Source organism: Ipomoea nil, unplaced genomic scaffold (genome assembly GCF_001879475.1).
Source record: "Ipomoea nil cultivar Tokyo-kokei standard unplaced genomic scaffold, Asagao_1.1 scaffold0188, whole genome shotgun sequence".
Lineage (NCBI taxonomy): Eukaryota > Viridiplantae > Streptophyta > Magnoliopsida > Solanales > Convolvulaceae > Ipomoea > Ipomoea nil.
The window spans coordinates 590,421-603,780 of NW_017616616.1; the positions used below are offsets into that span (position 1 = coordinate 590,421).

The 13,360-nt window shown below is 32.4% G+C and overlaps 2 protein-coding genes across 5 annotated transcripts; both read left to right on the forward strand.

Annotated features, from left to right (window-relative positions):
- Positions 1 to 4,874: 4,874 nt before the first annotated feature.
- LOC109180391 (protein MOS2) lies at positions 4,875 to 9,340 on the forward strand. 4 transcript variants are annotated; one of them, XM_019329923.1, is made up of 2 exons: positions 4,875 to 6,475; positions 9,015 to 9,340. In XM_019329923.1, exon 1 carries the CDS (start codon positions 4,969 to 4,971, stop codon positions 6,415 to 6,417), a length of 1,449 nt encoding a protein of 482 aa, XP_019185468.1. In that variant the 5' UTR covers positions 4,875 to 4,968; the 3' UTR covers positions 6,418 to 6,475; positions 9,015 to 9,340. The 4 variants fall into 4 exon arrangements, with proteins under 4 accessions (XP_019185468.1, XP_019185487.1, XP_019185478.1 ...); XM_019329942.1 differs by lacking the exon at positions 9,015 to 9,340 and adding an exon at positions 8,059 to 8,555; XM_019329933.1 differs by lacking the exon at positions 9,015 to 9,340 and adding an exon at positions 7,842 to 7,970.
- A 1,983-nt stretch (positions 9,341 to 11,323) lies between these two features.
- Positions 11,324 to 12,486, forward strand: LOC109180410 (two-component response regulator ORR9-like). Its single transcript, XM_019329964.1, has one exon. The coding sequence runs from the start codon at positions 11,631 to 11,633 to the stop codon at positions 12,084 to 12,086; it is 456 nt and encodes a 151-aa protein (XP_019185509.1). The 5' UTR covers positions 11,324 to 11,630; the 3' UTR covers positions 12,087 to 12,486.
- The last annotated feature ends 874 nt before the right edge of the window (positions 12,487 to 13,360 follow it).

Genomic DNA, 13,360 nt, shown 5'->3' on the forward strand with positions numbered 1-13,360 from the left:
TTTTTCCCATCATAGTCTTGTTAATTTTTATAATGTTTTATAATCAATTGACGAGACGTTCAAGCAACAAGATCCTAGTTTTTTGGTTTAAAAACGTTGAAGCCTATTGTCTATATGGTGTTACTGTCAAGTTAGGATAATTTCCACTATCGTTTAAATCAATGGAACCACATATATATTTACAGACTGTTTAGTTCCCTAGAAAATATTTGAAGATAAATGGAATTGAAATTTCATGAAAAATAAATAGTTAAGTTCATTTTTTGTTCTAGATTTATAGGGGGCAGTACACTTTTAGTCTTTCTTTATGAGAACATATACATTTGGTCTTAGTATTATTGTGACATGACAATTTTTGGTCATCTATCAACAAAATCGTTGAAATATCGTTAAATACAAAGACATTTCGATCATTTTTATACAAAGTGAGTTGATCCTATTATATTTTTATGTTTTTTTTTGTTAAATTCGTAATTGAAGACCAAAATGGCTTTGTATTTAATAGATTTAAAACTATTTTGTTGATAGAATACCAAAAATGGTCATGACACAATAATACTAGGACTAAATATGAATGTTTTAATAAAAAATAACTAAAATTGGACTTCCACCTATAAATCTAGGACCAAAAATAAATGTCAAAAAAATGAATTCCATTGTTTAATTAGTGAAAAAGAAATTACTGAAAAGAATTATATAGAAAATATTTTCCATCTAACCAAACACCTCCTTATAATTATTGAACAGTCAATTTCATCTTATTTTTAATTAAATTTATTTTATGTTTTTAATATTCGTCAAATTTAATCATTTTGTTATTATGGATATTATATATATATATATATATATATATATATATATATATATATATTCATTATGATATATTTGGAAACTCAAAAATGAAAATTTTCAATGTTTAACTGTCAAAGGAAAATTAAATCAATGAAAAAAAATGCTCACTTTAATGAATGAAAACATAACACAATTTGTCAAAAAATGCCTTATGAGACATTTAATTACTCAAAAGACACTTTTTTTAATTTATCTCTCAAACTTGACTCTCTTTCTTTTCTTCTCTAAAGTGGTGCCAAACGAACATGTTCGGGCAAACTCCCAATTACTTAACAACTATTTGGACTGAACTGGATTTACCAGATTCAACTTCGAGTTGGAACAGACCAAGTCAAATAGCAAAAATTAGCCCAGCTCGATTGACAATCGAATTTTTTTTAAAAATTGTTTTATTATTATTTTGTAGCTTAGGGTTATTATATTTATCAATTTAAGTATTAAATTTGTTACATATATCTTGTTACTATTTGAATTGAACCGATTAGCACGACTCAGATTCAAGTTAGCCTAGGTTGGAGCAAACTATAAAAAATATTGATCCAGATGGACTCACGATTCACCTTTTTTATTTACATTTTTATTATTTTTAGTATTTTCTTTAATTTTGAGTTATTATATTTATTAATTTGTGTATTTACTTTTATTATTATAATAAGTTACATATATATATATATATATATATATATATAAATCTGAAGAGCTAATGAATAATAATATATATTTTAATTTATAACGTTATTTTTAATATAAATAAAATCATAATATGAGTACAATGACACAATGTTTATAGTCTTTAACAAATAATAACCAATATTTATTGAAGTAATAATAATAAAATGGTTTTAGTATTTTTACTAATTAAAACTATTTAGAGCAAGTTTTACAAAGTGTCTATAGTGAAAATAAATTATTATAAATTTTATTCAATACAATTATTATTGTCATTATTTTAATGAAATTAATATTTTATTAAGAATAACTTTGTAATAGATTTATGCTTAATTTTTTTTAAAGTCTACTCCGTATAATTTTTATGACTTTTAGCTGAACATCGAAATATTTTTTGAATAATGAGTTGTTTTTTAAAAAAATATGTATTTTTTTTTAATTTACAGACAGTCTTTTAAATAAAATTACATTCTTTTTTATTTGACTCTTTTTTTTTTTTGAGTACTATTGACTTTGTTACAATGTAGTATATGTTCATAGTTACTTTCTCAACCTAGTGAACTACAAAGAGTCAGTACCATAGATCATGAGTTATAACTTCTTAGAATACAAAAAGTTAATACTCAATTTAGTCATTGATTATAATGATTTTTCTCAATTTAGTTATAAATGACTTTTTTTTTTTTTTTTTTTTGCTTAATTAGATCATCGACTTTGATGATTTTACTCAATTGAGTAATTGGCTATTAGAATCAAACACTAAATCGATAAAAATCACTATAGTCGATAATTAAATTGTGTAAAATCATTACAGTCAAATACTAGCTTGGATAAAATTACATAATTGAAGACTGAATTGATGAGTAATAATAGATGTGAAATTATCAAGCTATCTTAACAAAAGATTTAATTGAGTAAAACTATCAAAGTCAAAAAATCTAAGAACAAAAACAATATTTAGAACTGATTAAAAAACACTATAGTATCTTTTAAAAAAAACATTATACTAAAAAATTAAATTGAGTATTAAGAGGATTATGAAACAAGATAAAAGACACATGCCAATAAGCCCTCTTAGTCCTTTAGGACAAGTATACTATCTCCAATCGTTATGCTATGGATCCGTGTCCAGCATACATGATGGACACGGTAACGGTGCCGTTAGTGGCACCGTTCTCTTCCACCTTTTAAAAATAAAAATAAAAATTTCAGACCACTTTGTTATAAGAGTATATGTTCATAATTGTAAGTTCATAATGTCAGAGCTCTGTGTTCATAATTGCATAACTGTACATTCATAATTCCATAATTGTACATTCATAATTCAATAACTGTAAATTCATAATTTTCGAAACTCTATGTTCACAATTTTAGAGCTCTATGTTCATAATTTTATCACTATATGTTCATAATTGTAAGTTCATAATGTCAGAGCTCTGTGTTCATAATTCCATAACTTCCATTCATAATTCCATAATTGTACATTCATAATTGCATAATTGTACATTCATAATGCCACAAACGAATAACACCTTTAACGGCGAGACAAAATCAAATTTTTTTTTTTTAACAGAAAGGCCGCGTTTTCCATTGAAACGACGTCGTTTTGGACTCGTGTCCACAATGCATCGTGGACACGAGTCCTACTCATTCCCATATTTCCATACAAACTGAGAATAGCTAATAATCTCTATGCATTTCGGGCCATATTTTCAGCCTAACATCTCTCATTGGCCCAACCAATATGATACCTCAGGCCTTTAAAACTATTCTCCCTCCCCTCGGCATATTATGCTGTGGAACCACAATCGTTATGCCATGGAATACATGGATTTTTTTCTTTTTTTTTCTGTTATGAGATTATGAATTTACATAAAATTCATAATTATATACTGTAAATTCATAATCTCATAACAGAAAATTAATAATTTAATAAATGTAAATTCATAATCTGAACATAAAATGCAAAACGCCGTTAATAACACATTAACTATTTTTTTTTTCCCGTAAAAACGCCGCCGTTTGGGCTCTTGTTCACCATTCATGGTGAACACGTTTCTAGGGCATAATTTACGATGGAACCATGTCTACCTTGCAAGGTGGATGCGGTTCCAAAATTATTCATAATTATGAATATATAGTTCAAAAATTATGAACATATAGTTCTATAATTATGAACATAGAGTTATGAACATATAGTTCTGTAATTATGAATATAGAGATTCAATAATTGTGAATATGAAGTTCAAAAATTATGAATATATAACTTTATAATTATGAACATATAGTTCAGTAATTATGAACATAGAGCTATGTAATTGTGAATATAGAGTTTAATAATTATGAATATGAAGTTCAAAAATTATGAATTATAACTTTATAATTATGAACATAGAATCGTGTCCACCTTGCAAGGTGGACACGGTTCCACAGCATAACGATTGCCCTCCCTTCGGCAAATTATTATGTGGATCATAAGAAAAAGTACATTTTTAATGTACTAAAAGTATATTATTTATGTTTTGAATATACATTATACAATATAATATATTTTTTGTACTCAAATAATGTATTTTTTTTTTTACTATTTTGTTCCTCCCCAGAGTTTTCCCATTTTGTGATTGATAAAAAATAATGTATTTTTTCTAAATACAATGTACATTTTTAATATATTAAAAGTATATTATTTGTGTAGTGAACATACATTATTTGATAATATAGTCCACAGAATTGTGTGTATCATAGTTCACACAATAATAATTGGTCCCACTCCTTTTGGCTTTTATTTTTTGTTTTCCCACTCCTTTTGGCTTTTATTTTTTGTTTTATTTTTTAAGATAAAATTTTGAAAAAATGGCATGAAGGCAAACAATGGGACTAGAACGAGTCTTAATTTTGACTTCATTTTTATGAATTAATGCTTTCAGGAGAATTGTATTCTATAGAATATTATTTATAATGTAGTATATGTTTTATGTTTTTTTTTTTTGTTTTTTTTTTAGTTGTGTTGGATTTTGTGTGTGAATTTCATCACATTATATAATAATTGGTGCAAAGAAATATATTTTTTATTTTTTATTTTTTATTTTTTTATTGTTTATTAAAAAGAACAAATTAACCATATTAAAATAGACACATTTAAAAAAATACAATTTGTGTAAGAATGAGAAACATTTCTCTTTTTATTATTCCAAGTTTCATTTTGTGAACATAGCGATAACTAATGGAAAATTTTTTATTTTTTTTCGAACTTTAGCCACCCGCCTTAAAAAATGTAAATTTTTTTTTTCCTAATATACTCCGTGCTAATTTCTAACCTTTTTTTTTTTTTTTTTTTTTTTTTGAAGGGACTCCGTGCTAATTTCTAAAAGAACAGAAGAAGAAAGAAGGAAGAAGAAGAAAGGTGTTCCTGGGCTCGCCGGTCCGACGTCTCTGTAATCGTTGACGATGAAACTCTCATTTTCCCTCTCCTCAAAGCCCTCTTCAAACCTAAAGAAACCATCTCAGACGTTCGCCGCCAATGACCCGAAAGCATCGGCGTCCGCCGTCAAAGAGTACGTGACCGAGTTCGATGCTTCTAAAGCTCCGGCAGCAGCCGACTCTGTCGCCAATTACGTAATCCCTCCCAAGGCCAACGAATGGGAGCCTCGCAAACGGATGAAGAATATCGACCTCCCTCCAATCCGGTCGTCCGACGATCAGCCGCTGCAATTCGAGGTCGATACCGGCTCGTCTGTCGAGCCGTCGTCCGATTCCGTGTCCTACGGTCTCAATATCCGCCAGTCAACCGGGAAAACTGCCGACGATGCGAACACCGATAAGTCAGAAAACCCTAACCCTAATGTTGACCCCATGTTGCATAAGCTGAAAGAGGATCTGATGAGACTGCCGGATGATAACGGTATGGATGAGTTTACTGATATGCCCGTGGAGGGCTTTGGAGCTGCTCTGCTCAAGGGTTATGGTTGGAGTGAAGGCAGAGGCATAGGCCGCAACGCAAAAGAGGATGTGAAAGTGAGAGAGTATAAAAGATGGTCTGCGAAGGAAGGGATTGGATTTACTGCTGAATTTCCAAAGGATACTAAAGTGCATAAGGTTGATGGTGGAGAAAAGAGAGAAAAGAAAATGAATGGAAAGGAGGAAATAGGGGAAAAGGAAGGGAAAGGATTGTATGTGGGCAAGAACATAAGGATAGTTGGAGGTAGGGAAATGGGAATGAAAGGAAATGTTGTGGAGGTAAAGAGCGGTGGGAATATGATCATTAGGCTTTCCAGTGATGACAGGGAGGTAATTGTCCAAGCATCTGATGTTGCAGAGTTGGGTTCTGTAGAAGAGGAGAAGTGTATGAGGAAGTTGAAGGAGTTGAAGATTAAAGACAGCAATAAAGATTCATCTAGTGTTAGACATCGTAGAGAAAGTAGAGATGAAGTAATGAGGGATAGGGAAATTAGGGAGGATAGATCAAGGGACAGGAGAAAGGACAGCAAACATAGTAGAGATGAGTCAAATGCAAAGGGAGTTGAACACATTTCTTGGCTAACCAGTCATATAAGAGTTAGGGTTATAAGTAAGGCGTTGAAAGGAGGAAAATTATATTTGAAGAAAGGAGAAGTGGTGGATGTGGTAGGGCCATCAACTTGTGATATATCAATAGACGAGAGCCGGGAATTGATTCAAGGTGTGAATCAGAATCAGCTTGAGACGGCACTCCCAAGGCGTGGTGGTCCTGTACTTGTTTTGTATGGCAGGCATAAGGGCGTGTATGGAAGCCTTGTAGAGAGGGATACAGAGAAGGAGACTGGTGTTGTGCGACATGCTGATACGCATGAGTTACTCAATGTGAGACTTGAGCAAATTGCAGAATATACAGGAGATCCTAGTTACATTGGCTATTGAGTAATCCATTCAATTGTTGCTTGGCATTGACTGGTTGGGGATGCCACTGAAATTGAAGGTATCTGTGAGTTTTGTGCTTGCTTCATTGACCTGTCATAGCTTTCAAAGTTTGAAATTATATTCTTTTTATACTGTATTGCTGTTATATAGCTAGTTGAAGATTTATGGATCCTTCCTTGTCTCGTTTATGTTGTGATTATAATATGTTGTCTGCACCATGTTTCATGAGAAAATACAAATTTCAGAGCATGTTGAATTATGAAGTTCTTATGTTTCCAAGTTGTAGATCCCACCATGGCACCATTAATATCTCTTTTACTATACTGATAAGTATTTCATATTAGGAGGATTTTAAAGACATGATCATTACCAATAAGATTGAGCATATGCATAAAACAGAACTGTTTAACTACTTAATATAAAGGCTATCAGAGAAGGCTTTAAAAAAAAAACCACGGTAGCAAAGAGGGTTATCATGCTAGATCTAGTTTGTTGCATATTTTCTTTAAAAGTGGGGATTCACTGGAGAAATTTGCATTTCTTGTGTGTGTTGTGATGGTGGTTTGGGATGGTAGGGTTTTCTCATATTCTTTTCAGTGGCTTTTGGTGTTGTGTATGGAAAGCACAAAAGTTGATAACATAATATTGTATGGCAATTAGGGCATATCAAATACTAAAGCTGAATTACCAATGAGCTTGGGCAGAGGTTTTTGGTTCATGCAATATGCATATTGGTTATATGCCTTAAATATTGTTGGTTCAAATATTAAGGGTGTGTCCTTACAATAAAAAACCACACTATAATGCCTTTCTTCAATGATCTTGAAAAAGTAGTAAGATAAAATAGTTGAAGATTCTATGCAATCAATTACTCTGTATTAAGGAACTAGATAAGAAATCAGTTGCACTTTCTCTTCTACACTTAGTATAGCCAGGTAACAGATGTGAAAAATAGTACAGATATCAATGTGAGAATGTGAATGAATTGTTGAGTGATATATTTATTGATGTTATTTACACAATGTAGTCTGCAGAGTCTTTTTGTAAATTGTAATTAGCTTTTTGGTGGAAAAGTTGACAATTTTGCAAGGGGTAAGATAATTGAATATTATAGTGATAATGCTTGTTTGTCATGAAATTACTTATAAGGGAAATTTTGGTTTACAATTATTGAGAGACAGTTGAAAGATTTGCTGCCCAAATTTCCCAGTGTGTGAAGATGTCCTGCGCTGTATGATATATAGAACTGCTTGCTGTCTTGACAAATTGTCATCCTTGTGGTACTTTAGGTTTCACTGTTAGGATTTTGACTCATTTTCTCTCTCCTATCCTGATAGCTGAGTATTTAGTGTTGCCTAAAAGTTTGAGTATGAATCTGATGCCCCAATTTTCCTTTTACTTTTTACTCCATTTTTATTTGTTAGATGAAACAGAAGCCATACTAGGGCTACATCCTTATAAAGGATTTGCCCCTTTTGTTGCTATTTGAAAATTGTCTTGAACTTTCTGGTGGATCCGCAAAGATTAAGGTCCCATTAGGTGCTACTCGATTCATGTTTGCAAAATAAGTTAAGCACACTGATTCCCTTTGCAATTGGTGAAGCAAATTCCTTTAACCCAGTCTGCGTGATGGCTTGGCAGTCAGCGGTGATTAGTTCCCCTGGAGCCCTTTGCTTCAAAGGTTTTGTGAGCACGTAACAGAGCCATAGGTGAAACCACTTCATTTTCAACATGAGTGAGGCCTTGTCTTTTAGCAAGAACTCCCTCTCTCAAACCCCAGATGTCTGTTTTGAAACTGCTCATGATTTGATGTTTAGCATAAAGCTTGCCGCAAAATTACCTTCAGCCTGTTGGCATCTAATGGGTTAATCTGTATCAAGTTTATAGCACATCCTATCAGAATCCTATTACCTTAACGGCTTAACCACTGTAATCAAAACCTACCTTTTGACCGTCACACAGTTCCATCTGTATTAAGCTTAGAGCACATCTTTGGAGAAACCATTTTACCTGAATCCCACCCGATATTCTTGGCATTAGCCATTAATTAGCAAAGGCTCCAGAACACCTGCTTCCATTACTCATTGGGTGCCAAATCTTGTATTGGCAATCATAACTGAAGTGAGTATTTAGATATACATCCACGTTGGATAGAATCTCAGTTCTTGACACATCGGAAGATGTTTCATCTCCCCGTGATGTGCCTCAGCCTCGAAGGTTTCAATGGGCCGTGCTTGTCTTACAGTGTGTGACTGTGTGCATTTGGTCGTGGGGACTTATGCTCAACATACATGTGATATGTTATCGTTTTGGTCGTTTTGATCATTATTCATTATGTATATGCTCTCTAGAATGTGCTCCTGTCTTACCCTACATTCAAGTATATCATTTTTTTTTTTGCTTGTGCATGGCTTTTCAATTGCCATAGAGACACTGGGGGAGGGTGAGCAGTTGTGAATTGTGGGACAATGATTATCTACTTCAATTTTAAAACCCAATTTCAAGACTTTATTCATTAAACTAAATTTCATCTCTTTAACAACCACCCATTTTTGCTATTTCTGTTTTCCCTAATACTCTGTCTTGGTGCACTGTAGGTTGGTACACCACTGTTGAATGCTGTTGTTGATGTTCAGCTGCCACCGAAGATGACCACGTTACAATTTCTTTATCTCCAAGCCGGTCAACTGTTCTGCTAAACTTGTACTGTTGACCTATATTGTTTGACAATTATTTCTCTAGAAAGAAAGTGTTGTACCAACTTATAAATGTATAATTTATTGATCTTGAACCAAGTAAAAGAGTGTTCTTTCCCCTCCAAAAAAGAAAGTTCAATTTTGAAAGGAAAATGTTTGGTGTACTCTTGTAACATCTTGATTTTTATTAGAAGAAGGAAATGGACAAATTTTGTAACCTTTTAGACAAATCAACGTGTGTTATATTAGTATAAAGTAATAAAAATAAATTAATAATGGTTACTGGAATGTTTGACTAGTTGATAACATTAATTGATTATAGAAAAGTATTCAGTAAATTAGTTGTTAGCTGATAGTTGATTACTGCAAAAAAGAATTGATTGAAAAAACTACTTTGAACAGCTTTTTGAATTTTAACATTTTAAAACAATAAATTGTTACAAAAAGTTAATTAATCAAACACTCATATTGATTGTTTAATCAAGTCAAACATTTACTGGTGATCAAATAAGGTAAAATTAGTTGATAAGCCAAATTTTTAAAAATCCCCACAAAAGATGAATTAGGTGTCATTTGCCTTGGTACTTTTCCAGAAGATAATGGGTTTTAGCTTATGGATATTTCTCTTCTTATTTTTTTTATTTTTTATTTTTTTTGAATGTGGATATTTCTCTTCTTATAATTCAAAAAATAAAAGTTTTGAGAAGAGACTTTGTAACAATATATAATCTTGAGGGCATGACCACTGCAAATTGTAAATATTTATTTTAATACTAATGATATTAATGCTAATTAATATCACAATTATTAATCAGGACAACGTATTCCCTTATTAATTGATACTACAATTTGTGCACATGTATTATTTAACAATTTATTCAAAAAATTTTGAACGAAATAATATCTATAAACAAGCGCATTCAAGTCTTTTAAAATAGAAATTAGACTTTAGACTGACTTTTTATAACAAATCAATTTTTCCCTAAGTCGATTTTAATTCCTTTGGATTGTCAACCGTAATCAAGATATTTTATTACAAATACATTAATTAGGAATCTCTTATATACATTATCAAAAAAAAAAAAAAAAGGAATCTCTTATATAAGCATCCAATTTATTTTTGTGTGATAGGCGGTCAATACGAGGAAAACAACTAACAAAATTGAAAAACTGTGGGCAAATCTTGATTTTTTTATAATTTTCTTAATGATAAAATTTTTAAGTCAAAATCCAGAGGCTCGTGATCTGGAGGATTAAACAATAAACAAAGCAGCCGACAAGTGAAGGGCCAGCCCTTGCCCTTATTAAGGGCAGGCAGCCCTTGTCATAATCAAAGGGTCAAGTTGTTGTATTTTATTGAACACAATAATTTAAAATCCCAACTAATATTTGATTCTGTTGGTGCAAACATATGCGATTGCTCCACAACCCAAGTGAGTGGTTTAATACAATCACCAAAATATTATCTGAACATCGTTTGAAAAAAAAGTTCTATTTTTTAAAGATTTGACAATTATGAAAGAACGTGATAAAGAAATTTTTCTTTTTCTTATAAATACAATAATGCAATAATAATTTGCAAATTAATTAAAATTTGGATTCTTTAAGACCATAAATAACCATATATTTTTCTTTTTTGTTACGATCATCTTACATTTCCCACATAATATTCTCATTTTTTTGGTGTGCATTCCCCTCATAATATTACGTGGCAATATATTACCCAAATACTATGCAAAAAATAAAAATTAAATTTTTATTAGATTTTGACAACATACTACTTTTTTGTGATACGGATAGTATCAGTTACGATACAAAATGATATATACTAATAAGAAAAAGTGATACGTTTTGTCCATAAATTATTAGAAGTTATCACACATTTTGTTCCTTAATTATACATGTTACCACTTTTCATATATGCAAAGCGGGCAATTCAGTTATCAGTCATTTGTTACTTGATTGGTTAATTTTTCTAAGAATGTTAAAACCGAGTCAACACTGTAAAAAAATCAACCTGGGTTGATTTACCTCCGTGCAGTCATTTGCTTGCCAAGACCACAAAACAGAGATTACTAAATATACACCTTTGTTAGTGATTATGAATTTTTATTGCCATTCAAAAATCGAGTGGTGGATAATAGTAATCCACCGAATATAATATTGGAAAAAAAAGGAAAGGTCCACCATGATGAATAAAAAATTCATGGTAGAATTAAAAACAGCAGAAGGGTCATTGGTTGCTGTCCAAATCAAAGTGTCCAAACATGAAGATCTTCAAGATTTGAATACATGTTTGGTCTGATCCTCTTTGCATTTGCCTTTAATTTTCCAAACTGTCATGCTACCACCATATCTTCCCCATATCTTCTTGAATCTTGAACCCCCTCATATATATCCCCCAACACCTTCAATTCTTCAAATCAACCAAACCAAAAAACTCATATTCTTCTTATTCTTGTATAACCCAATTCAAATTCCAACCTTTTTTTCATCAATCCCAGGAGAAGATCAGAAATGGCAACCTTGGATGATGGTTCGGAGTTCTTCCACGTTCTTGCCGTGGACGACAGCGTGGTGGACCGGAAGCTCATCGAGCGGCTGCTGAAAACATCATCGGAAAACGTGAAAGTGACGGTGGTGGATTCCGGGAGCAAGGCGCTGGGGCTGTTGAGCGAGGTGGAAGTGAATCTCATCATCACGGATTACAGCATGCCGGGGATGACGGGGTACGATCTGCTGAGGGAGATCAAAGGCTGCGCCGCGTTCAAGGATATTCCGGTCGTGATCATGTCGTCCGAGGATGTTCCGTCCAGGATCACCAGGTGTTTGGCGGAAGGCGCAGAAGAGTTCTTCCTTAAACCGGTCCGCCAGTCCGACGTTAACCGCCTCAAACCGCATCTGTTGAACGGGTGCAAAGGGAAGGCGGCGTTTTCCCCCGAATCGACGGCGGCGGTTTGTGGGATCGTTTGATTTGATTTCGTCGGAAAACGTTGGACGGAGCTGAATTTGATGGACGCGATTGACCCCGGCGGCTGAGATTCATGGAAGCGAGAGCTTCCGGCGCCGTAAATGGGTGGGGAATTGAATCGAACACCTGGCGGATCCAAGAATTGATCCCAGACAATTTAGCCATGATTCAGAACTGAATCGAACATCGAATCTGATCTGCTTGAAAACTGGCAGACATATATGGTTGACAACAATTGTATGTATGGGCCACACAACACTACCCACCCCAATTTTTCGACACACAATTACAGTTGTAATACTTTCAAATTTCAATAGAAAGTAATAGTTCTGAAATTTATTTTCAATTGAGAATTAAGTTACAATATGAACTGATCAATGTCTGTGCAAGTGGTTTAGATGATGATGATGATGTTGTTCATGTATCCATTTGAGGGATAAAATATGAAAAAATTAAGAAAAATGTCATGATAAGATTTTTGTCTACCAACTATCTCCTAAAGATTAGATATATCTCGTATCGAGTATATATATACGATATAATATATAAACATAAATGTGCATTCAAATTATCAGTGGAGATATGACACATCAATTTAGTATTAGAGCCAACCCTATGACTACATGATAAAAAAATTATGATCTACATGTTGCTTGTTACTTAGAGTCCATCGAGTCCGTCAAAAGTAAATGACCCGCACACGTGAGGAGACGTATTGACACATTAACATCTTAAACTTTTAGTTGAAATATAACACATGTTTCAATTGTTCATATGAGTAATAACATATATAACATATTATTTAGTATCTACTTTGTATTTTGATGCATTTGAAATAAAGGTAAGAAGATATTAGGTTATAGAAATAAGTCTAACATATCATCTAAATTGATATGTTATGGATATCATTTTTCAAAAATAATATATTGTCCTTCGAACTCAATCATGTTATGAGAAATTCATCTAACATATACTATCCATTTATAAAATTCAATCATTTTACAAGAATGATGTTATATTTTTCTCTTGATTTCACATTCTTACGTGTGAGGACTAGATAAATTATACCAATATCTTTGTAATAACTCACAAATTATATATGAGAAATAACCAGGACTATGTGGTCTAATGGTATCCGGGTTGGACTTCCATTTGGAAGATTATGAGTTCAAACCTCAGTGGAGGCGTTATTGGTTCTTTGTGTTTCAGTAGGTTGAGAAAGTATATGAACAGATACTACAATGTAATGGAGGCGTGGCGATATTGGTTCTTTGTG

Bases quoted from the DNA above. Each gene is read 5' to 3' on its own strand.
- LOC109180391 (XM_019329923.1), top strand. From the start codon at position 4,969: ATGAAACTCTCATTTTCCCTCTCCTCAAAGCCCTCTTCAAACCTAAAG.
- LOC109180410 (XM_019329964.1), top strand. From the start codon at position 11,631: ATGGCAACCTTGGATGATGGTTCGGAGTTCTTCCACGTTCTTGCCGTG.